At 42.9% G+C, this 25,823-nt stretch overlaps 1 protein-coding gene across 2 annotated transcripts; it reads right to left on the bottom strand.

Moving 5' to 3' along the window:
• Positions 1–756: 756 nt before the first annotated feature.
• LOC118095084 (uncharacterized) lies at positions 757–24,963 on the bottom strand. Of its 2 annotated transcripts, none has more exons than XM_035136041.2 (7): positions 24,851–24,963; positions 19,091–19,156; positions 17,785–18,075; positions 5,937–6,002; positions 4,731–5,021; positions 3,842–3,859; positions 757–1,847 (listed from the first exon to the last, which is right to left on the bottom strand). In XM_035136041.2, the coding sequence occupies exons 1-7, from the start codon at positions 24,876–24,878 to the stop codon at positions 1,720–1,722; spliced, it is 888 nt and encodes a 295-aa protein (XP_034991932.1). In that variant the 5' UTR covers positions 24,879–24,963; the 3' UTR covers positions 757–1,719. The 2 variants fall into 2 exon arrangements, with proteins under 2 accessions (XP_034991932.1, XP_034991933.1); XM_035136042.2 differs by lacking the exon at positions 24,851–24,963 and adding an exon at positions 19,355–19,437.
• Positions 24,964–25,823: the final 860 nt, after the last annotated feature.

The following is a 25,823-nucleotide window of genomic DNA, read 5'->3' as shown; positions in this document are numbered from 1 at the left end:
CCTGGGACACTTCCCAGCCTGCACATCCCAGCCTGCTTCTGATTTGGGATGTACACCTCGTTTGGACAATTTGCTCTCCCTCCCACCTGGAATCCCTGGTCACAAGATGGTATACAACATAACAGTGCTTTCACAGTGTTTCACCGTTTTTGAAATCTTCTCCTGCTCATTCCCACTTTTTTGTGTCTTGGGAGGAATGAGGTGTGCAATAAGAATGCCTTTGTGGATGAGAACAGTTTAGGAGCCAGGAGGGAAGTTGCCAGAGGCTGGATTGGTTTTACACTTTTGTGGAGAGCCTCCAGTCCATGGTCACCCCAAGGCCCATTATGTCTCCTCCTTTGGCTGACCAAATTACAGAAGCCCTTTCCACCCATCCTAAACCTGACATCCTCAACTTGTTTCTGATTTTAACCTTTTAATATGATTCTTATTCTATGGCTTTATGCACAGTTGTTGTAAAGCACTCTGATATTTTCATATGAATATCAGTATATAATTATTTTTCTAAACAAATAAAGACAGGTCTTCAATGGAACAATTGGGAGCTTCACATGGCCCCCAGTTGTCCATTTGCTGGAGCAAAGTATGCCTTGCTTAAGGAGAGGGGAGAAGCTTCTCCTTCCCAATTTCTCTTTGAAGCCATGTTGTGCTGTTCCTTTGTGCTGTTGGTTTTGGAGGTTGTGTGGCAATACCCAGATCCCTCCCGGGGTAAATAAAGACGAGAGGACACGTTGAACAAGGTTAATGGGCATAAAAAGGCCACAACTTTATTGGTTATGGATGTGAAGAGGTATTGGCTTAGGCATTGGATCTAACCGACTATATCTGACTCCAGCCCGCTGTGCTGGCAGTCTGTGAAGGGTTAACCACTGTTGGGTGAGCCCTGCGATGCAGATCAACTAGGAACTCACCATGGGGCCACCGATAAGGGGCGTGCCTTAGGCCCTCACCTTCCATGGCTTCGGACATGGCCACGCCCCCGGACTCCTTAAGGGAGTACCCTTCCGCATTTTGGGAGAGGTGATGGCAGCAACTTTTCCCCACCTGTAACCTTTCAGAGATAATCCAATGCCTAACCACCAATCGAGCCTAATGAAATGGTTTGCAAAGCATTGGGCTGCCAACCCCCTTTGCTTTGTGGTTCCCATGTTTGGGAAATGTGTGAAGGGATTTTAACAGAATTGTGTCATTTGATGGACAGGTGGGTTGACCGGTCCATCTATCAAAGTTGGATAATGGGGTTGGACCCCGAAAGGTTCCCCACCATGGTCTACCAGTTGAGGATCCCTATATAATTGTTTTTCTATCTGTGCATCTTTTTCTCTACTCATTTACATAGAATGTGGTCTTTCTAAACATAGCACACACCAGGTAGCTAACATATTATAGAAATACGACAGAATTCAAAGAAACACAATAGTGAAACAATTTTTTTGGCAGAAATACAAACAATATTTTAAAATATTGGTATCTTAAAATAAGCAGCAAATAATATAAATCCCAGTAGACAAAAGGCTATCCATTAATACTATGTGGACACCGTTGCTGTATTGTTTTCAGTATCTGCTATAAAAACCTCTGGCATGCCGACCAGATGTCATGAACCCAAGCCATTTAGTAAAATACTGGAAACATTATTGTAAGTGAATAGATGGGTGAGTTTAGGAGGATAGACAAAGAACAGTCTGGAGGCATTTTCCCACCTTTCAATTTTATTTCCTAGTTTCTATGTCCGACCAAGGAGCAATTACACTTCTCCATGAAATAGGTGAAGATTGGCGCTGAGACCAGGAGAAGAAGCACCAATGAGGAGCGGAGAATCCAAATATAGGGAGGTATTGTCTGACCTGGATAGAACAGAAAAAGATCAGAAAGTTTTGGGTGGCTATTCAGATATGACCAGAGACAGGGAGATAAATCAACAAATAGACATTAACAAGTTCTCTATGGTCCGATGCTTGTGGGAAGAATGTACAAGTGTATTATAACACTTTCCCCACTCTGATCATATACTCCTATTGATTCTCTCAAATACTATCAATCCATCCATCCATTTTTATTGTGTATAGCCAAAGGCCTTTACAATGGACAACAGAGAAGAAAAAGAAACTTCATTCTAAAATCATACACTTAACCTGTAGCAGTTTGCAACATATAATAAAATAGTAAAAGAAGAACTATCCACTCAGTTTTCAACTATAGTTCTTTCCTGTATATAGTTCTTTCCATTCTATCCACCCTATGAGGGTGTTTTAGAGAAGGGGAGAACAAGAGAGGGAAATGTTGAAAAGTTTGGTGTTTGCTTGAAATGTCCACAGCAAGTTGAAGAGGGATACCTTATCATTTACATAATCTCCAGTCATAATTGAACTGTTGAAATACCTTCTATACAGGGCAGTTTCGAGCAGGTCGCGCGCCCTGGCGCTGAGGGGCGGAGATCACTCCGGCGCCCCCACCCTCGCAGGGCACCGCATGGCTTCCGCGTGGCTTTGCCGCGCAGTGCCCTGCCTTCCAGCCCGGCGCCCTGGCACCCCGCGCCACCGGGACTCTACCTAGAGCCGGCCCTGCTGCTATATAACATATATAGTATCTGAGGTTTAGAACTCTCATTATTGATGAAAGTTAATTTTACAGTGGGTGTGAATGATCTATTTGTGGCTGGTTTCTTTTAATCATTCTTTGCCCAGGCAGGCACATTATGTGACCCACGAGAGCAGCAAAATAACCAGATTGCTCAACAGTGATGGGATAAAATCAGGCCAATTCTTTATCGACAGCAGTAGGCAGGGCAAATGTTGGCATGGCATTGGGTCCCAGGATCAGTTCATCATTCCACAAGCCCCATGTTGATGGAATGGATCCGCTCGGTTTGGATTGCTCCAAAGCTATACTATGGGAGTCGGCCAGAGTTAAACCTTGCCATGGTGTGCAAGCCAAGCAAGCAAGGTCTCACTGGGGGAACAGGCTGTGGTTCTCAACCAGGCAGATACCAAATTCATGCTTGGGTTTGCCATGGTCAGTCCTTCCCTCAAGCCCCTTATGGACCCCCCCTTTACTATGTTGATCCTGACCAATGCCATTTCTGCCCTCATACAATGTTCTTCCGCCTAGCAAAGGAAACCCATAATTTCCCTGAGATAAAGGTGGGAAAAACTCCAACCCCAACCAAATGCCAATCAGGCTGAGAGAAAAAAAATCCTTTTCGGTCCTGTCAACCAACAACCCAAAATAGCTCAGTGAAGGCTATCACCCGAGAGTAGGCAAGCGGGAAGCTCTCAAAGCAAAATGGCTGTGAGCTCCAGGGAAAGCAGACTTATATAGGCTTTTGCTTCCCCTCTTCTGCAAGGGCTCATGGGACAGCTTTTCCCCATGAGCCAATCAAACATATAAAAGATATTGAGCGAAACCTTGCCCAGTATTTTGCTGCAATCTATGGGCCACAGTGCAGCTGGGCAAAGGCGTCCCATGCTTTTTGGGCACAGAATGGGGCATAAAGTGATATGGTGAAAAGCTTGCAGAAATAGCAGGAAAACCAGTAAAGAGTGATTCATTTCCCTGACTTTATATAGCTAACTCGGTCTTGATTGATGGCAATCATTTGTCTTTGTCAAAAAAGGAGTGAAATTCAGATATTGACATTAAGAGTGCTATCAAACTTTCTCAGTAGCAAAAATATTCTATTAATGTGGTCTCAGGGTATTAACTCTGTTCAGAAATGATAAAAAATGTTTTCTGTGTGTAATTGTGTTTGAGTATGAATTGCATTGTTTTGTTCTTGTGTTAAGATTTAAAATGGAATAAAATAAATCTGTATTTTTACTCACTAATGTTGCTTACTTACCATTGGAATCATAAGAACCTGGGTGGGGAAAAACATGGACAATATCAGAAAAGCATGGCTCATTATCCCATCAAGAACAACAAAGCTCTCATAATTGTGCTCTATCAAGTAAGTGGTGCCTAACTGAACTGTGCATCAGAACACAACTCCTGACTGGATCCCACACTTCTCTGGATTTTGTAACGTGATTTTGCCACAAAAGGGGCCCACAGAAATACGTATTTTAATATAACGTGTATTTTATTTGGAAACGTGTATTTTATTTGGAAATGCATTGAAAAGCAATGATGAAATGCATATTTTGAGGAATGCATACAAAATGTGTACATTAATGTATATATTAATGTGCATCATAACAATGGGTGTGATTTGAACTAAATATCAATGGTTATGACTAAGAGCCATTCATTTCAATGGGTCTACTCAAATTATAACTGAGCTGGATGGAAGAACAGATGTAACCTTTCATGTATTTTTTTAGAAAAAAACATGATGTGCCAAAAGAAATGAAACAGGCTGGACTTAGGCTGATCTAAACCCCATCCCTAGAGGCTGGAATATTTTTGATAAGCTGCCTGATAGAATTGTTTCTTTTTAATAGGCCATTAAGCAGTGTTCCTGGAGAAGTGTTGTCAGCTCCATGCTATTGGCCAGATCCTCCAACATCTGTTGCAAAGATGCAAAACAGCACCTATTTTCATATATGTGAGAGTGCTCCAGGGAAGTCTGAACATCCTCTGTGGCTATGAGTAACTGTTGTGGTAGGAGAATAGAAACCAAATGGGTGGGGGATTTAAATGGACTGTTCTGGACTATGGCATGACTGGCTAGCTGGAACTCTAAACAGGACTATCCCACCATGCAACGAGACTATGCCTGACAATCTTACCTGGCTGGACAATCAGATTCTGCGCAACACTGAGGGCAGATATCTTCACTTGGTTCTTTGCATCCTTCTGTTGGTAACCACAGGAATATTGGCCAGCATTCTTTGGCGATGCAAAGACTTTGTATTGAACATATTGAGATGTTGCTTTCTTGGATGAAACAGGAGCCCCATCTTTACAGAAAAAAAATCCGGTCAACACCACATCTGCTGGAGCCGCACATAGTGCTGTGATAGTTTCCCCTTCCAGAACCAAAGTTTTGTTCAAGAATAAATCAGGAGCGGGAAGTTCACCTAGAGAATGAACAAATGAACAAATGGAAGAAATAAAGAAAGAGTATAAATGAATGCAGAGAATTAGTGAAAATGCAGTTGCAATGGATGGTGAACATTTCAGCAATCATGTGGAATTAGATTGCTTTATCACCATTATTTTTGTCTTACTGTGTAGCATTTTAGCACAGTTTTTTCATAATTATTTGTTGTATACTGCTTTAAATTATTTCTTTTGGGGGGAAGTGGCATGGAAGTGTTCTACTCTGTTTTATTTCTTTAAAGCATTTTAATGCCACCTCAAATTTTATTTGGAAATTCGAGGTTGCAAACTCTCAATTTAATTCTTTAAAAGGTATAGAAGATTAATAGTTAGGTGAGCAAAAAGATCTTACGAGACAATCCTATGTCAAGTTTCCAATAGGATGAGCATTTTAGGATGCAGCAGCTCTCTAGCTCCACCCCATATCAGCTGCTTAAAGGAGGATGGGAGGCCCTTCAGAGAATAGTTTTGCTCTCTGAGCCCCCCCCCCCCCCGCCTCATTTAAAAGCAGGCAGTGTAGGATGTGAGAGAAGGTCAGAATAGCTTTAGTAAGTGTCAGAATGTGAGGGAAGGAGGGTTCAGCCAAGCTTAAAGGGGAGGTTTGGGCAAGTTATGAGGGGATAGGCAAGGGGGTGAGTGAGGTGTAAACGGAGGAGGGGTTAGCCAGGTGTAGGGGATGGAGGGCTGGTGGGATTGGTGAGCTGAGAAAGTGTGGGTGGCAGCCTCTAGTACTTCCCATATTTTCTAAAAGCTGGATGATGAAACAAAACAGCCCTGACCTTCTTTGATAATGAACATTTAGCATTAAACATTTGGTTCAAGTACACACACACACCATTCTCTGCAATCCTGCATGCACTAGTGTACACAGTCTTGCACACTCCCATACTCACCTGTAGAAGTGCAAAGCTCTGAATCTTTGTCATCACCCAAACACCAGTGATTTGCAAGCAGGGCACCTGCAATAACATCCATGCAATATGTTTATAGTATGTTTTAACAAGTAAACACAAGGGCAGAGCAGTGTTTTAATCATTCTCCTGACCTTCAATTTTGGCTACAGCCTTTTTGGAGTGGCTTTAGTGTTTTCTAGCAATCCCTGGTAGTTTCCAATTATGCAAACAATACACATACAGATGAGAGTCAATGTAAAGCCATATGATTGCCAAGTTTCCTATATGTCAGAGCACCTCCTATGCTGGGTACAAAAGGGTGCATGGTTTTTGAAAGAGATTAAACAAGCATGTGAGAATGCAGAACTGAGGAGAAACCAATGAAATTGCCCTTTCCCCCATGTGTTTCACACTGTTCCTTCTCCCAACACTTCTTTAATTTGTCCATTTTCATTATGTCGTTGTGTAACCCAGTCACTCTTAAACTGAAATCCTTGGTTAGTAGTAGAAGACGAAGATGACAAAGAAGAAGTTAGATGTTTTCATAAAATATCCTCCACAAGTTGAAAAGGAAGGCCTTATTTCAGTTTATTTTTGAAAATGTCTGTTGTCCTCAGGGGCAATCCTATCACAAGATCTAAAGACATGGGCAGCTTAGAATGCAGCAGATCTCTCCCTCGGCTGGGCTCACCATGCAGTAAGTCCCTCCAGCTCAGACAAAGATATCCTCATCACAACTCAGCTAGTTAAACTGAGGACACTTTAAGTCCTCCCAGAAGGCTGTTGCAGGGATGTGGCAAGGAGTGGGTGACTTAGACTCATTCCAACCAGTCTTGCAACCTCTGGCAACCTCACACAGAACAGTATTTTTAAGGCTTGTTTTTCCACTGCCTCACTTAGGCAGAGCAGCAGCCCTTCTGTTGAAAAAGGTTTGGATCTGGTGTAGCTTCAACCCAGCTTAACTTGCCCCGGTATGCTTTATGCCATCTTCTTCTGCGTAGGGCTTAGAATCCCAACAGATTCTAAGTCCTACGCAGAAGAAGATGGCATAAAGCATACCATCTATAATGGAAACTTCACAGAACCTATCTTCATACAGCTTGCCACATTCCCAAAACTAAAAATCCAGACAAAGTTGTTGAGGCACACGCTCCAGAATTTCCCGGACGTATGGCAACCCTAAGTATTAGTACATACAGTTGTCTCTGTTAGAGTTGCCTCTCCCCATTTTTATTTTTAGAATCATGCAAAAAATTCCCACAAGGCATTTTTCTGAAGAACATTTCAAAAATATTTTTTCTATGAGTATTCCTTTTCTCACTGTTATAGTAAAAGGCCATATTGAAGCATTTGCTTCTAGTATTTTCAACACTTTTCGATGCTGTTTCTGTTCCCACCTGCCAGATAGCCTTTGAAATACATTGGTTTCGGGCAATGCAAGAGGATGCAGAATGGGAGCCTGGTTGCCAACTCATTCCCACTGATGTTCACTTCACAGAAGCAGAGAAAAGGGAAGGGGAAATGAAAAGCTGTGCTATTTCTGGAATGTTGGAGAATTTCTCATTACTTAGGGACCTTTTCTAGAATCCTGCTATTTGTCCATTATCTTTTTTAAAAAAAATAAATTCTTAGAGTTTATAGGGAGAATAACAAAGATTATTGTCCAATATCTATTTCTGAAATCCAAACTAAAACATCATACCAGAAGGGGAAAAGCAAGGAAAAACGAGAAAGAGATAAAGAAAAGGAAATGATAAATGAATTAAAAGAGAAAAAGAGAGAAAAATTAGGAAGCTAAAGAACTTCTGATTCTTCATCTGACCGCTACGTATAAACATCACTCACTTTATCCACTCCAGTGTAGCACCTAATAATTCCACCTTCTATAAACCATTTTCTTCAATCCTCAAATCTGAATGTCATTATTTCATTTTCTTTTCCATGCAAAAAGTCTGTGGGAGGTTTCCAATCTTTAGTAAATGTTAACAATGAATTTTCTCTGATTAAAAATGTCAATTTCATCATCTCAGCTAAGTCCATTAATTTTGACAACCACATATACACACACTCCTAGGAAACCTCTGATGGGAATTATGAAGTTTCCTTTCCTCCAATTTTTCAAGAGATTGAACATATCCACGAATTCCCTTCCCAGTTTCCCAAACTTACAGAGAACCCAGAAGAGATTCATCAGGGCAGAGCAGGAGTTGGCTTGCCAATCCGATGTTTGTCCACTCTTCCCCACTTCTGACTCTCAGCTCCTTCTACTTCTCTCACAGACGAGATGGAAATCATCACGACTTTTGCAGCATGCATGCTTCTATCCCCTCCCATGGGGAACACCCCCACATGTGGCTGCAGCTGCGACTCAAGGGTGTATAATTTTACACCATTCTTTCAGGTGAACTATTCAATGCATCTATGACCCTCAGGCACATTCACTTAAATATAATATTTGATGGTCAGAAAGGCAGCTCTTCATCTGTTATCCTATTAACTCCCCACCAGAAACCCCTCTGAAAATGAGCAGATTAGTTCACATGATAGAGAAAAGATTCAGACATGAATTGCTGTGAAAAATAATCTCTCCTCCCTCCCCCAGGACAGTATTCCGTCAAGATAAAGTGGATGTCCATGCCCAAAATGGAGCTAAAGCATGTACACACCCATGCACACAAACCACCCCCTAGGTAACATGGCCTATTACAGGCATGTCCAAAGTCTGGCCCGGGGGCCACTTGAGCCCCCGGGCTGGTTTCAAATGGCCTCCCCAGGCAATTTTGAAAAAGCAATCTCTTTTGGCCCCGGAGCGCCTGCCCACCAAAGCAATTTCCTTTTTGCAGGCTCATCACGAGATCTCCCATCTGCACGGGGGGGGGGGGGGATGGCTAGCCTCCGCGCCATAAGGGAATCCCTGGTTGCTTCACTCCTCGGGTCGACCAATCTGATCAGTTGTGGTGGGCGTGGCTAAATAAGTAAATAAATAAATACCACAGTACACTTTCGGCACATTGATGCTGCAGCGAGGCAGTCTCCCCTCTCCCAAAATTGCAAACCCAAGATTTCATGCAAGGGCAGGGCAACTCAGGCCTCTAAATCTAGGGGGTCTTACCATCCTGCCCTCTCCCCAGTGCCACAGTCTCCCCTCTCCCAAAATCGTAAACCCAAGACTTCATGCAAGGGCAGGGCAACTCAGGCCTCTAAATCTAGGGGGTCTTACCATCCTGCCCTCTCCCCAGTGCCACAGTCTCCCCTCTCCCAAAATTGTAAACCCAAGACTTCATGCAAGGGCAGGGCAACTCAGGCCCAGCAACTATGAGACTCAGGGCTAGTCAGTGGGGCCCAATTTGAAGCAGTGGGACACAACTTGATTTATTTTTTTGTAGGGCCCCAGTTCACAGCCAAAGTATGCAAAATATTAAAGGTATAAATAAAATCCATCTAGATTGCCCCAGTGCAGGGGCCCCCTTAGGACAGGCATGTGGGGCCCAATTTGGCCCAATTGCTCCAATTGCCTTAAGGTCAGCCCTGATGAGACTGTGCAGGGGTTTGACTGACAAGCCCTGCACCTTCTAGGTCCCTGGTGTCACTATTCAGAGTACAGACTCAAGGACTTCTTATGGAAATAAAGGGGGGCACTTATCGGAAATCAGTTTTGTCACCTCTTCCCCCCCCCAAACCCTGAGACAATGAGCCCAGCCACCTTTTCTTCACAGTCACATAAGCACTACACTACAGCATGGCCATAAACCTGTACATTCAACTGCTGAAATATACACCCAATATATAAATCACCCAATGGAGATTTATGTTACTGCTTTATGAATGAACACTGTGTTTTATGAATGGATTCTGTATTTTGTGAATTACCTAAGAGCCACCAATAGGGAGCTCTAGAATCTGACAGCTAACCAATTGGGTACTACCAAACAGCGACCCCTATTGCTGAAAGCAGGTCAGCAGGGAATGCTTCAGCTCAGCCTTTGCATTGTTGACTGAACACCCCCTGCTGTGCAGATAATGGAGAAAGCTCATAAACTGTATACCTTCTGGTATCCTGGCCAACTCTGTTATGCTGGTGTAAACCCTGGTGCACCAGAAGCCCAGAATAGCAGCAAATAAAATCCGCTCATACGTCAGCGACTGATAAGACTTGTCAACCAGTTTTTCCAAAGTCTTCCGAAATTATAAAGCTCCAAAATACAGGCCAAAAGAGAGACGGTCTGGGAAGAGTGAAGCATATAATGGGCACCCCCAGTGAAAAGGCCCTGCTCCGTGTAGCTCCTGTCATTTGCCCTCCTTCTTGACATGGAGGAGTCTCTATTGGACATGGAGGAGTCTCCTCTTTCTTGACATGGAGGAGTCTCTATTGGAGACTCCAGGTCTGGTGCAAAGAGGAAGAGCAGTTCCTAACAACTGTTAATCAAGCAAGCAAGCACACACACACACAGGTCACCTTTGTTACAGTCAGGACGCCTATGTCCTGGCCAGGCCCGCACCCAATCTTGTTTGTCCTCAGTAACCAAAATTATATTATCAACATATACAAGAAGAAAAGTTGTTTTCCTTCATTTGCAAGGAATCGTACAAAACAAAGTGACACTAATAAAGAAAAGTTCCAGGGTGACAACAGAAAGCAAACTAAAAATGCTTTTGCAGTTCATCAAAACTATCCAGCAATATCAAGTTATAGGAAAACTGGTGCTACCCTGTTTCTCATATTTTAAGGCATCCCCATAAAATAAGCCATAGCAGGATTTTTAAGCATTCAAGGAATATAAGCCATACCCCGAAAATAAGACATAGTGATAGGAGCAGCAGCAATGCTGGCCGCGGCAGGAGGAGGAGGAAAAAAAATAAGTCATCCCTTGAAAATAAGCCATAGTGTGTTTTTTTGAGGAAAAAATAAATATAAGACGTGTCTTATAATATGAGAAACACGGTATTAAGAGCAATCCTTCTAGTTTGTTAATTGGTTCGGCAACTTCCATGCACATGACGTGTGATGCTAATTATTTCTCCAAAGAGTTAAATGATAACTAATCAGAGGCAGCTACAGTTGCAAATGGCAAAAAAATATCTGCGAAAGGAACAGGAGCAGGTTTGCTCAAGTGTGTTGCAGGTAGAAATACTGTTTGTAATGAAGTGAGAGCAGTAGTTTACTTGCTTGAATGAACAAATAAGAAAGCTGTGAGAATTTAAATTCTAGATTAAAATTGATTACTTAATTGAGAAGGGGGTTGTAACAAAAACACTGGGGCCTAATTTGAATAGTAGAGTGCCTGGTATCTGGTGTGCAGACCAAAGCACTTGTCAGGAGAGCTATGAGATTCAGGTGAGGGTCATCTGCCTTGTCACTCCCAGCTGGTATATAACAGGATGACCCAGCCTGCGGCCTTCCCAGGCCCTTGACCTCAACCATCACATTTCCCCTTCCTCAGAGGCTTCTGTCTCCTTTCTCCATGGGCAGCCCCTGAGTTGTTGGTTCTTCGGTGGTGGTGGGGAGGGGGAAGGACTGTGTGGTGGGTCAGGCATGGAAGGCGGAGGAGGGCCGAGAGCGGCAGCGGCGAGGCTCAGGCAGCGTGGTGCCTCCCTTCCCTTCGGAGCAGCCCCAATCCCATTCCTCCTTGCATGCAAGCAGGAGGGGGTGGGGATCCCTCAGCTGCAGTCCAGAAGATCTCAGTTTCACCCTCTGCATTAGTGCAGGCATGCCCCCCCCCCCCGTTGAGATGAATACATTATAAAATCTCAGTTAATGTCAGTTGGTCTAAATCAGGTATAAATATGTTTGGACACAACAAGTATACCTGGTGTTATGTTCCTGTTCATATGTTGTGAACTTAAAAGTTGACAGACAACCTTTATTACTGTGTAATGTACTTTACAATGTTCCTGACATATATTTCAGCTTTCTGGATTTATTTTTCATCTGGCCTTCAGATATGAAAGGCAGAGTGATTTAATTTTAATGATTCTAAGAATGTCAGGCAAAATGGTCGGGCCTCATGCATGTTCACTCCCTCAATTCAGGCCTCAGCTCTCATGCTGTCTGCTGCTGCTGCTGCTGCTGCTGCTGCTGCTGCTGCTGCTGCTGCTGCTGCTGCTGCTGCTGCTGCTGTAGTCTCCATGATGATGTAGAGTTGAAGAAGCCCAGGAAGGAGATGCTAATAATAATAATGGACTTCGGCCGGCCGTCATGAATGATGACTTCATCAAATCTGCCCCACTTTGAAAAAAGTTTGGACACCACTGGCCTATAAAGAAGGGCGAGTGCCTGGGCTGCATGGTGAGACCTTGTGGGCCAGCTTAATGCCACAGGACCTTGATCCCTGCTCTAGCAGTTTCTGATATTAAAGTGGAAAGAGCAACAGTTTTGTAAGGCAAGTGACCTGGTCCTTCCTGCTGTCTGGCTACCAGTTTCAACTTATTACATTCTGTCTCTGGTGTGAAGCATTCAGGCATAATAATAATAATAATATAAAAAAATCAAAAATCTATTAATTGATAATATTAATAATTAATAATTATTCTATTAATAATTATTCTATTAATTCTATTAATATTCCCATTGAAATGGGCTCCAGCTTCCTTGGAGATGTGGAAGTGGTAATTTCTGTAAGCCTTTAGACCAGGCATCCCCAAACTGCGGCCCTCCAGATGTTTTGGCCTACAACTCCCATGATCCCTAGCTAACAGGACCAGTGGTTGTGGAAGATGGGAATTGTAGTCCAAAACATCTGGAGGGCCAAAGTTTGGGGTGCCTGCTTTAGACTGTCCTAGGAAGATTATTTCTGTGCCCCAAAGAACTGTGACAATTTCTGAACTAATCTGAGAGAAGCTCATCAAAGTTTACTAATATCAAATTATTATTCCGTTGTTGTGTTTTGTTTCTTTTTCAAACTTGTCTGTTCATTGCAGTTGCTCTTCTTTATGGAAATTCAGTATAAGGAAAAGGAAAGAACTTTTTGTGGGGGGACTTGGGTCTTTATATGACAGGGTCCCCAGGTAACTTGAAAACACTCTGGCAAGATCTGTTCGGATGAGCAGTTTGGGATGCAATGGATCTCAGGCTTATATGGGATGCAATGGATCTGTGCCTCATCTGGGTTCAGCCAGCATTAAGTCCCCAACTCTGGCTCAGTCAAAGGTGTAACTTGCTCAGCCTACCGGTAGTTCAACCAGGGCTCAGCCTGCTGAGCCAAAACTAGCTGAAACAAGACCAGTGTAACTTCCCCAAAATGAGCATCCCGACAGCATGACATGAGCAAGACTTAGAAGGGAAAGTTTAGGCTAGATCCTAAACCATTCAGCTAGATCATGTGACCTGGCAATCTGGCATAAACAAACCTTTCAAGGGTTGTTTTCCATCTGACAGGCTTAAAAGTAGACCAGCAGCTCTACTTCTAAAATGAAGCTCGGATCTGGTTAAATTCCATGCTGTTTTAACTCTGGTTGGCTTTACTGTAGCTTTTTGTGCAAAGGGTTGCTCCCTAATAGGCAATGAGGTACTTGGAAAAACAGAACTGCAAAAATTAAACATAGCCATTAAGCCAAACTTTTAAAAATGCATTCATAAAAACCTCAAAGGAAGGAAGTGTATTTGTCAAAATAGATGTTAGGCTGAACCAGTGTGGGAAAGTAAATCTAAGTGCTGTTTTGGGGCTTCAGTACCTATTCCATTCTCTCCTTTTAATGACATTTTAATATTTCAGCTTATTACTCAAGTTCACCTTTCAGAGCTGTAACAACAGCCTTGCTCACCAGAGAGTCCATGTCAGCAAACATAACTAGAGCAACACAATAAAAAATGTTTCTGAAAGTGATCAAAACATTTAACAAACATTATCTTAGTCCCACCTCGCTGTCACTGATATGCAAACTATCCACCCCCATCATCCTGTTTAGCAAGCATCTGAAGTGGCCCTGTCCATGTGGCAATATGGCGTGAGCATGGGAAATCTATGGCCCTTGAGATGCTGGTGAGCTCTACCACAAGCTCCAGCATGGCTTATGGTAAAGGAAAATGGGAGTTGTAGTCCAGCAGCAACTGGATGACCACAGCTTGATACAGAATTAAAGGTCAATCTGCAATCCTGGGACACTTCCCAGCCTGCATATCTTTCCTGAGAAATAGGCAGTACTCATGCAACGGTGGGACCCAGGTGGCGCTGTGAGTTAAACCACAGAGCCTAGGGCTTGCAGATCAGAAGGTCGTCGGTTCGAATCCCTGCAACGGGGTGAGCTCCCGTTGCTCGGTCCCAGCTCCTGCTGTTGGAAAGCACGTCAAAGTGTAAGTAGATAAATAGGTACCGCTCTGGCGCAAAGATAAACGGTGTTTCCGTGCACTGCTCTGGTTCGCCAGAAGCAGCTTTGTCATGCTGGCCACATGACCCGGAAGCTGTCTGTGGACAAACGCCGGTTCCCTCAGCCTATAGAGCGAGATGAGCGCCGCAACCCCAGAGTCAAACACAACTGGACCTGATGGTAAGGGGCCCCTTTACCTTTACATGCAACATATATGACAGGAGTAAGGATTTCAAGTCTTCCAAGTGAAAGGGGAGGCTGGGGGGATGATCTGTAAGGTGTTCCTCGGGGGAGGAGACCTATGAAATTGCTCTTCTTTTGGACTGACTACTTCAGCAGCGCAGAGATGAGGGGGTGCAAAGCAAGGCATGGCAGAGAAAGTACTATGGACAGGGTTCCTTGCAGGGTTCAGCCTGGGGATTCTATGAGAGCAGAGGTGTTTTTTCAGCAGTGATGCTCAGACTGAGCCTTAAATGGGAACTCCCCTGTAGCTAGTTTGGCCTTCTATGAGAGGGACCAGTTTGCTTAAAGGGACTTATGAACATTGAACATTGACTCTGACAGTCAAGGACGCTGGTCCTCTGAGCACAACCTCAAATGGTTTGATAGATGCCAGCACAATGCAATCCACTTCTGCAAGTGCTTCTGATTTGGTAGTTACAACTGGGACAGCTTATTTGGACAATTTGCTCTCCCTCCTGCCTGGAATCCATGGTCACAAAATTGTATGCAGCATAAAAGTGCTTTCAGTGTTTCACCAATTTTAAAATCGTCACCTGCTCATTCCCACATTTGTGTCTTTTGAGGAATGAGTGTGGGGTGTAAAACTGCAGTCAAGTACAACATTCCTACAGTAGACATGTGTGTATTAAATAATATATCCTCTCCTGCCTCCCTAACCATCCCCACAATGAGGTGTGTAATAAGAATGCCTTTGTGGATGAAAAATATTTAGGAGCCAGGAGGGAAGTTGGCAGAGGCTGGATTGGTTTTACACTGATGTAGGGAGCCTCCAGTCCATGGTCACCCCAAGGCCCATCACGTCTCCTCCTTTGGCTGACCAAATTATGGGAGCCCTTTCCACCCATCCTAAACCTGACATCCTCAGCTTGTTTCTAATTTTAACCTTTTAATATGGTTTTTATTATATGGTTTTATGTACAATTGTTGTAAACTACTCTGATATTTACGTATGAATTTCAGCTGTCAGGGGATTGTTGCGGCTACTCTCGAGTAAAGACGCTCTAGTCCTCTCTGTCTTTCAGAGTTTTATTGTGCATATTATTTACAGTGCAGAGATATCAGAAAACATGACTGCCTAGTCCGATTCAGAACCCGGCAATGGCTTCTGTTGCATCTTGGACCAGCATAAAAGCCTGGGCAACCCAAAGCGCCTCCCCCTAGCCCTGCGTGTGGGTGCGTGCCTCAATTCAGGCGCAGGAAGGGGCTGCGCTCCTTCTCCCATCCTTTGGCTGGAGCTTTCAAGGGGCTCCGACACCTCACTGCGTTGTCCTTCCTCCTCTGACCAGCTGGGTTGGTGCCTTGGCTCTGACACGTCTGAGAGCCCCCTCTCCACTCCGCTCCATTCCTCATTCCCTCCTCCTGACCCGCTGCTAGCACTATCACTGGGCAAAGTGCTGGTCAGGATGACTGGGGGAGGGTCTTTGTAAGGAGTCCACCTGACATCAGCATATCAATATTTTTCTAAATAAATAAAGCCAGGCCTTCAATGGAACAATTGGGAGCTTCACGTGACCCCCAGTTTTCCCTTTGTTGGAGCAAAGCATGCCTTGCTTCAATGAGAAGGGAGAAGTTTCTCCTTCCAAGTGTAGCTCTTTGAAGCAATGTTGTGCTGTTCCTTTGAGTCTTTAGTTTTGAAGGTTGAAAGGCATGTCATGAAGTGGTTTGCAAAACATAGGGTGGACAACTCTCCCCCCCCCTTTGTTGTTCACATGTTTGGGAAATGTATGAAGGGATTTTAACAGAATTATGTCATGTGATGGACAGGTGGGTTGCCCTGTCCATCTATCAAAGCTGGCTAATGGGGTTGGACCCCGAAAGGTTACCCACCATGGTCTACCAACTGAGGATCCCTATATAATTGCTTTTCTATTTCTCTACTCATTTACATAGAACATGGTCTTTATAAACATAGCACATACCGGGTGGCTAACATATTATAGAAATAGGGCACAATACAAAGCAACACAACAGCCCGGCAATTTATTTGGTAGAAATACAAATAATATTTTAAAACATAGGCATGTTAAAATAAGCAGCACATGATTTAAATCTCAGTAGACAAAATGCTATCCATTAAAGATTTCCATTAATACTATGCAGACACCTTTGCTGTATTGTTTTCAGTACTGGCTATAAAAGCTTCTGGCAAGGCAATCAGACATCATGAACCGAAGCCATTTATTGGAACCTTAAAGGCCAAAATCAGTACTTAGTAAGATACTGGAAACATTATTGTAAGTTTATAGCTGGATAAGAGAAGGAGGATAGACAAAGAACAGTCTGGAGGCATTTTTCTTTCTTCCAATGGGATTGCCTAGTTTCTAGGTCCGACCAAGGAGCAATTACACTTCTCCATGAAATAGGTGATGATTGGCGCTGAGACCAGGAGAAGAAGTACCAATGAGGAACAGAGAATCCAAATATAGGGAGGTATTGTCTGACCTGGATCGACTAGAAAAAGATCAGAAAGGTTTGGGTGTCTATTCTGATATGACTAGAGACAGGTAGATAAATCAGCAGATAGACATTAACAAGTTGCCTGCGGTTTGATGCTTTTTGGAAGAATGTACAAGTGTATTATAACATTATGTGCATCATAACAATGGTTTTGATTTGAAGTAAAAATCAATGGTTATGACTAAGAGCCATTCATTTCAATGGGTTTACTCAAAGTATAACTTAGCTCGATGGAAGAACACATGTAACCTTTCATGCACTCTTTAGAAAAACATGAAGTTCCAAAAGAATTGAAATTAAATGGACTTGAGATGACATAAGCCCTATTTCTAGAGGCTAGCTAGACACATAAACCATGAATATTTTTAACAGGTTGCAAAAGCATCACTCTTTGATAAGCTGCCTAAGAGTGATATCTATGTTAATTGGCCATTAAACAGTGTTCCTGGAGAAGTGCCATCACATATAATAATATAACAATAATGTATTATTTATACCCTACCCATCTGACTGGGTTTCCCAAGCCACTCTTGGCGGCTTCCAGTAGGTTATTAAAATACAATAATCATCTGTATACTATTGGCCAGGTCCTCCAACATCTGTTGCATAGGTGTAAATATATCGTTTAGATAAATATATGAATGTGCTCCAGGGAAATCTGAACATGCTCCATGGCTATGATTAACTGTTGTGGTAGGGGGATAGAAACCAAATGGGCGGGGAATTAAATGGACTGCGTTGGAATATTGCATGACTGGATAGTTGGAACTCTGAACAGGACTATCCCACCATGCAACATTCTCTTGCATGTCCCTTCCTAGTCTGATCATTTCTACAACCTTACCTGACTGGAGAATCAGATTCTGAGCAACACTGAGGGCAGATGTCTTCTCTTGGTTCTTTGCATCCTTCTGCTGGTAACCACAGGAATATTGGCCAGCATTACTCAATGATGCATTGATTATGTATAGAACATTTTGAGATGTTGCTTTCCTGAATGAAACAGGAGCCCCATCTTTACAGAAGAAAAATCTGGTCACCACAACCTCTGATGGAGCCGTACATAGTACTGCGATAATTTCTCCTTCGTGAACCAAAGTTGCACTCAAGAATATATCAGGAGCAGGTAGGTCACCTTGAGAACGAACAAAATAAATAAATAAATAGCATAAATGGGTGCAGAGATTAAGGGGAAATGTAGTTGCAATGGAGGATGAACATTTGAGTAATCATGTGGAATTAGATCGCTTTATCACCATTATTTTTGTCTTACTGTATTGCTTTTTAGCACTTTTTTCATAAATGTTTATTGTATGCTGCTTTTAATTATTTTTTTAAGGAAAGGGGCATGCAGGTGTTCTACTCTGTTTTATTTATTTAAAGCATTTTAATGCCACCATTTTTATTAAAAAATTGAGGTTGTAAACTCTTAATTTAATTTTGAAAATGTATAGAAGATTAATAGTTAGGTGAGCAAAATACCTTATAAGGCAATTCTATGTCAAGTTTCCAATAGGATGAGTATTTTAGGATGTAGCAACTCTAAATATTGGCCAGCATTCTTTGACAATGCATAAACTATATATTGAGCATTTTGGAATATTGCTTTCTGGGATGAAATAAGAGCCCCATCTTTACAGAAAATAAATTTGGTCAGCACAACCTCTAATGGATACACACATAGCGCAAAGATAATTTTTACTTCAGGAACCAAAGTTTCATTCAATAAGAAAAGTGGAGCAGGAAGTTCACCGAGAGAGAGAGAGAGAGAGAGAGAGAGAGAGAGAGAGAGAGAGAGAGAGAGAGAGAGAGAGAGAGAGAAAGACACATAAGTGAATGCAGACAACAAGTGAAACTTAATTGCAATGGGGGACGAATATTCGAGCAGTCCTGTGAAAGTACGTAGATTGCTTTATCGGCATGATTTTCTTTCTCATTGCCTTGCTTTCCTAGCACTTTTTTGTGCTCTTTTATATTGCATCTTAACATTTTTATTAGTTGTACATTTATTTAAGGAATGTGGCAGTACACCCACCCACCCAGAGAGAGAGAGAGAGAGAGAGAGAGAGAGAGAGAGAGAGAGAGAGAGAGAGTCTGCAGTCCTTTACATATTTACTGGGGTGCACAGGCTTGCACAGGCTCAAACTCACCTGCAGAAGTGCAAAGCTCTGAATCTTTGACATCAACCAAACACCAGTGATTTCCAAGCAGAGCACCTGCAATGTCATTCATGCAATATGTTAACACTATGTTTTAACAGTAAATAACAAGGGCAGAGCAATGATTTAAGAATTCTCCTAACCTACTATTTTTATTTCTGCTTTTTTGGAATTGCTTAAGCATTTTCTACCAATCCCTGGTAGTTTCTAAAAAAAACATATTCGTTAATTCCCTTCCCAGTTTCCCAAACTTACAGAGAACCCAGAAGAGATTCATCAGGACAGAGCAGGAGTTGGCTTCCCAATCTGATGTTGCCACTCTTCCGACTCTCAGGTCCTTCTACTTCTCTCACAGGCGAGATGGAAATGATCAGGACTTTTGCAGCATTCATGTTTCTGTCCCCTCCCCCAAGGCACACCCTCAGATGTGGCTGCAGCTACAAGTAAATGATGTATAATTTTTACACCATTCCTTCTGGTGAACTATTCAATGTATCTCTGACCCTCAGGCACATTTACTTAAAGATAGTATTTGATGGTCAGAAAGGCAGCTTTTCATCCGTTATCCCATTTAACCCTCTTTCAGAAACCCCTCTGAAAATTAGTAGCTTAGTTCACATGATAGAGAGAAGATTCAGAGATTAGTCGTAGTGGAAAATTCCTTCTAAGGATATAAATAGGAAACGTTTTTCAGGATAAAATGAGTGGGGCTACATCCCAGCAGCTAATGCCCAAGATGGAGCTAAAGCATGTACACTCCCATGCATTTACACACCCATGCACACACAAAATTACCCCCATGTTGCATGGCCACCCCCATAGCCTGTAAAGACTGCATTGAGAGACCTCATGGGCCAGGCGTACGCCACAGGGCCTCAGTCCCTATTCTAGCAGTTTCTACTGTGAAACTGGGTAGAGCAAGTCTGCTCACCCTTTTGGTGCAGCTGCATTGCGGGACAGCAGAGGCTCCACTAAAGCCTCAATGAGGGAATCATGGCATAAGTGCCCTGTCCAGATAGGTGGCAGCGGTGTAATCAATTCATTTGGTTTAAACATTGTATTTGGCTAATATTATAATTAATCCCGGTGGTTGTGGTTGATTGATTCAAAAAAGCAGAGACATCACCTTGCCAACAAAGGTCCGTATAGTCAAAGCTATGGTTTTCCCAGTAGTGATGTATGGAAGTGAGAGCTGGACCATAAAGAAGGCTGATCGCTGAAGAATTGATGCTTTTGAATTATGGTGCTGGAGGAGACTCTTGAGAGTCCCATGGACTGCAAGAAGATCGAACCTATCCATTCTGAAGAAAATCAGCCCTGAGTTGGACTGGAAGGACAGATCGTGAAGCTGAGGCTCCAATACTTTGGCCACCTCATGAGGAGAGAAGACTCCCTGGAAAAGACCCTGATGTTGGGAAAGAGTGCTGGCGTGCTCTGGTCCATGGGGTCACAAAGAGTTGGACACAACTAAATGACTAAACAACAACACAATTCTTCTGTACATTGATATTACTGCTTGATTGGCTAGGTCCACCTGGGTGTTCAGTAGGCATAGTTAATTCAGTGTGAGTGTGTTTCTTACCTCACCATTTCAAAGTCCTTCTATAGAAAGCATTGGTAGAGTGCGGGAGCTTTCTTTTGGGACTAGGTATCTTTTCTCTGCTCAGCAAATATTTCATGTTCAAATCAGTCTGAGCCTGTATCCCCACTGTGTACAAGGGGCACATCCCGCATGCCATTAACAGCAGCAGCACATAGGCAGGGACCAGGGACCAGCCGACAGGGGCCTACTGCAGGCAATGAATGTGCAGGCGGTGCCAGCAATAGGAATAACAGTAACTGCAGTTGAGCCCAAGCAACTGCTAGTCTGGTTGCACCCCCAAATGTGAATGTAAGAAATCGATCAGACTCTACTGGCAGGAGACTTGTTGTTGTTTAGTCGTTTAGTCGTGTCTGACTCTTCGTGACCCCATGGACCATAGCACGCCAGGCACTCCTGTCTTGCCCTGCCTCCCGCAGTTTGGTCAATCATGTTCGTAGGTTCGAGAACACTGTCCAACCATCTTGTCCTCTGTCGTCCCCTTCTCCTAGTGCCCTCCATCTTTCCCAACATCAGGGTCTTTTCCAGGGAGTCTTCTCTTCTCATGAGGTGGCCAAAGTATTGGAGCCTCAGCTTCAGGATCTGTCCGTCCAGGGAGCACTCAGGGCTGATTTCCTTAAGAATGGATAGGTTTGATCTTCTTGCAGTCCATGGGACTCTCAAGAGTCTCCTCCAGCACCATAATTCAAAAGCATCAATTCTTCGGCGATCAGCCTTCTTTATGGTCCAGCTCTCACTTCCATACATCACTACTGGGAAAACCATAGCTTTAACTATACGGACCTTTGTAGGCAAGGTGATGTCTCAGCTTTTTAAGATGTTGTCTAGGTTTGTCATTGCTTTTCTCCCAAGAAGCAGGCATCTTTTAATTTCGTGACTGCTGTCACCATCTGCAGTGATCAAGGAACCCAAGAAAGTAAAATCTCTCACTGCCTCCATTTCTTCCCCCTCTATTTGCCAGGAGGTGATGGGACCAGTGGCCATGATCTTGGTTTTTTTGATGTTGAGCTTCAGACCATATTTTGCGCTCTCCTCTTTCACCCTCATTAAAAGGTTCTTTAATTCCTCCTTACTTTCTGCCATCAAGGTTGTGTCATCTGCATATCTGAGGTTGTTGATATTTCTTCTGGCAATCTTAATTCTGGCTTGGGATTCATCTAGTCCAGCCTTTCGCATGACGAATTCTGCATATAACCTTGCTAGCGTGTGAAATGAGCACAATTGTGCGGTAGTTGGAGCATTCTTTGGCACTGCCCTTCTTTGGGATTGGGATGTAGACTGATCTTCTCCAATTCTCTGGCCACTGCTGAGTTTTCCAAACTTGCTGGCATATTGGGTGTAGCACCTTAACAGCATCATCTTTTAAAATTTTAAATAGTTCAGCTGGAATATCATCACTTCCACTGGCCTTGTTATTAGCAGTGCTTTCTAAGGCCCATTTGACTCCACTCTCCAAGATGTCTGGCTCAAGGTCAGCAACCACACTACCTGGGGTGTGCAAGACCTCCATATCTTTCTGGTATAATTCCTCTGTGTATTCTTGCCACCTCTTCTTGATGTCTTCTGCTTCTGTTAGGTCCTTACCACTTTTGTCCTTTATTATGGTAATCTTTGTACGAAATGTTCCTTTCATATCTCCAATTTTATTGAACAGATCTCTGGTTTTCCCCATTCTATTGTTTTCCTCTATTTCTTTGCATTGCTTGTTTAAGAAGGCCCTCTTGTCTCTCCTTGCTATTTTTTTGGAAATCTGCATTCAGTTTCCCGTATCTTTCCCTATCTCCCTTGCATTTTGCTTGCCTCCTCTCCCCCGCTATTTGTAAGGCCTCGTTGGACAGCCATTTTGCTTTCTTGCATTTCCTTTTCCTTGGGATGGTTTTCGTTGCTGCCTCCTGTATAATGTTAAGAGCCTCCATCCATAGTTCTTCAGGCACTCTGTCCACCAAATCTAAATCCTTAAACCTGTTCCTCACTTCCACTGTGTATGGAAGGAGACTTAGAATGGACTATAATCAAGCACTTACAGACGCTGCACAACATGTGCCCCACCATATACGCCTTGGCTGGTCAGATATGCTTGAGAGACAACAATGGCGAAAGGAATCAACCACACTCAGAAAAAGGCTAACCGTGCAGTTAGCTGCCACATATTGCAATGGGGTGGCTGGGTGATTCAGCACCCCAACATTACATTCTTGTAAGAGACACTGGTGATGTGCACTGTTCCTTTACAGGAAATGACATTTGGTAGGCAGATGTTGTAGGAGGTATCGGGGCTTGGATGCAGATGTGAGTAGTTTGGTGGTGAGCGTTTTGTTTGATTGGTGGTTGGGGCATTGGAACAATCCTTTGTCTTGGATGGAGGGGAGCTTGTAGCCTCCACCTGCCCCTCCAAACACTGGGGTATCGCTTTAAAGGGATCTGGGGGAAGTGGTAATTTCTGTGTGCCCATGCGGAGCCAGAACCAATGGCACTCCCCCAATGGCGGTCCCTTTTGGGGGGGGGTCACCCTATTTGATGTAAGTCTTAGGAACCCCCGTCTGGATTAATCTACGTGTCACTTCTGGTGGGCGGTCCGGAAGTATTTTGATTGCCCCATGCCCAAGCCAAATCTCTTTCATACCACTCCCCACAGGATGAGATACAAGGTCTCCAAGATACAAGGTACAAGATACAAGGTTTCGCCTATAGGAGAAACAGGTAAACAGATGATGCCATAGCTACAGCCTTTCACCTTGCAGCGAGTCATCTGGAGAAACCGGGGAATTATATCAGAATGTTGTTTATTGATTATAGCTCGGCTTTTAATACCATCCTCCCAGACATTCTTATTAAAAGGTTGACGGATCTGGACCTTTCTTCTACCATCTGTGACTGGATTAAAGACTTTTTGAGGGATCGGACAAAACAGTGAGGATTGGGACTGTTACATCTACCTCCCTGAAGCTTAGCACTGCCGCCCCACAGGAATGTGTGCTAAGTCCCTACCTCTACTCATTGTACCCATATGACTGCATATCATCTGATCCATCCACAGTAATTATTAAGTTTGCAGATGATGTTACCACAATGGGCCTAATTGCAGGCAGAGATGAAACAGTGTACAGGGGGGAGGTTCAAAAAGTATCTACATGGTGCTCAGAGAATAACTTGCACCTAAATATTAGTAAGACAAAGGAGATGGTGTTGGACTTTTGGAGGAAGAGAGGGAACCTGCCCCATTGTATATCAGGGGGAGCTGTGTGGAGGACCTTAGTGAGGACCTCACTTGGAAAATCAACATAACTCAGGTGGTCAGAAAGGCCCAACAGAGACTCCATTTCCTCGGGGTCTTGCGAATGAATAATATTAAACAAGAAGTGATGAACTCCTTTTACCGGTCCACAATAGAAAGTGTCCTTTCATATTGTACTACAGTGTGGTATGTTGGCTTGACAGCCACGGACAGAAAGTCTCTACAGAGGGTGGTGAATACAGCACATGATACCATGGGCTGTTCCTTGAGTCCGCTAGATGACATCACAAGGGATCGTTGCCTTAGGAGAGCGAGAAAAATTCTCAGGGATGACTCACACCCCGGCCATCACCTCTTTAATCTTCTACCCTCGGGCAGGAGATATAGAAGTATAATCAGCCTTACCAACAGGCTAAAAAATAGCTTCTATCCGTGGGCTGTTAGGCTGTTGAACGGAAAATAACATAGTGAAATTGACTATGTCGTTTGATAAGAGATTGAATGTTGGGGGGGGGAGGTTCGTTTAATTTCATTGTACACAGGTTGTACAATTGTACACAGGTTGAGCTTTCTGTGCACACCTGGTGTAGCTAACAGAGAACTTTCAGTCTCCACATCATAGGGTTCACTTGGGTAATGCAGTAAAAGCTGATCTGCTCATATGGCTTAAATTCTTTGATAATGGTATATCTCATTGGCAGGACATTCTGGTCACTCAGCATGATTTCCAGATACACTCTGATGCTGCAGTTTCCCTAGGTTTTGGGGATTATTTTATGGCTAGGTGGCCACCCCACTGGAAGGGTTCTCTATCACCTGTGATCTTACATTCCTTGCATTATTTCCTATTGTGGTTGCCATTCACCTGTGGGTTGATGTTTTAAAAAATCATATATATATTTTTCGTACACAATACCTGGCTGAAGAATCCTGTCAAGTTTCATTTTGAATCCATTTTCTCATATCACCGATATGGAATTTGCCCTCTCACTACAAATAAGCTGGCATTTTGAACTTTCAACTGAAAAGGATCGGCAATCTTCAGCTGATTTTCCCTGTGTGGTTAATATGTGGCATTTCCCGCCCGCCTCCAGTCAAAGTTCATACTCTTGGGTGATTTGTTGTTTCTTGCAAAACTGAAATCTCACTTGAAATCATTCTTTTCCCTTCATCCAGGGAGTGATTATTTTCAACACCATTGTGGTTGCTTCAGGAAAAGGTATTTTTAAAAAGTAGTTTCTTGTAAACATTTCATAATTCTGAATCATATTGCCAGTTCAATAGACAATCTTTAATACAACCTGCATATCTTTCACTTTTATTTTTGTGATTTGACCTTTGTTATTATTTTAATTTGTTGATTTTTATGGTTTGGGTTGTGAGACACCTTTTGTGGGCTTTGCCTAAAATGTAACAAAAATGGTGTAAATAAATAAATAAATGCATTGAGAGTAAAATTCACTATTACTGGTGATTTTTTTTTTTCATATTATTGGTCAAATTGCACATCTCTCTGTAGTTTCTCTAAATCCCTGGGACATGCCATTGGTATTATATACATAGAGTAGCTGCCTATATAAAGTATATTAGGGTGGCCTGCCAAGGATTCTACTTCACAAAATCCACTCAATATTTTTCTTGGTGTGCATTTTCGAACCATGTAAAGGCAGACCTCAGCCAAAATTAACTACTGTACATTGTTTACAATAGAAGTGTTGAGTAAATGCTTAAAACTCTCCCTTTGAAATTAATTGTAGTTAAAATGCTTGAAATAACACCTTGAAGTGTTAATTACCTAAATTCAAATTGGTTAACAACCTTTCAGGGTTTTTAAAATTTTAAATGTGAAAACAATTTACGTCAAGTTGGTGTACCCATTTAAAAGAGCA

This window comes from Zootoca vivipara, chromosome 13 (assembly GCF_963506605.1).
Source record: "Zootoca vivipara chromosome 13, rZooViv1.1, whole genome shotgun sequence".
Lineage (NCBI taxonomy): Eukaryota > Metazoa > Chordata > Lepidosauria > Squamata > Lacertidae > Zootoca > Zootoca vivipara.
The sequence above is the reverse complement of the archived record's forward strand: the minus strand, read 5'-3'. Positions and strand labels throughout refer to the sequence as shown.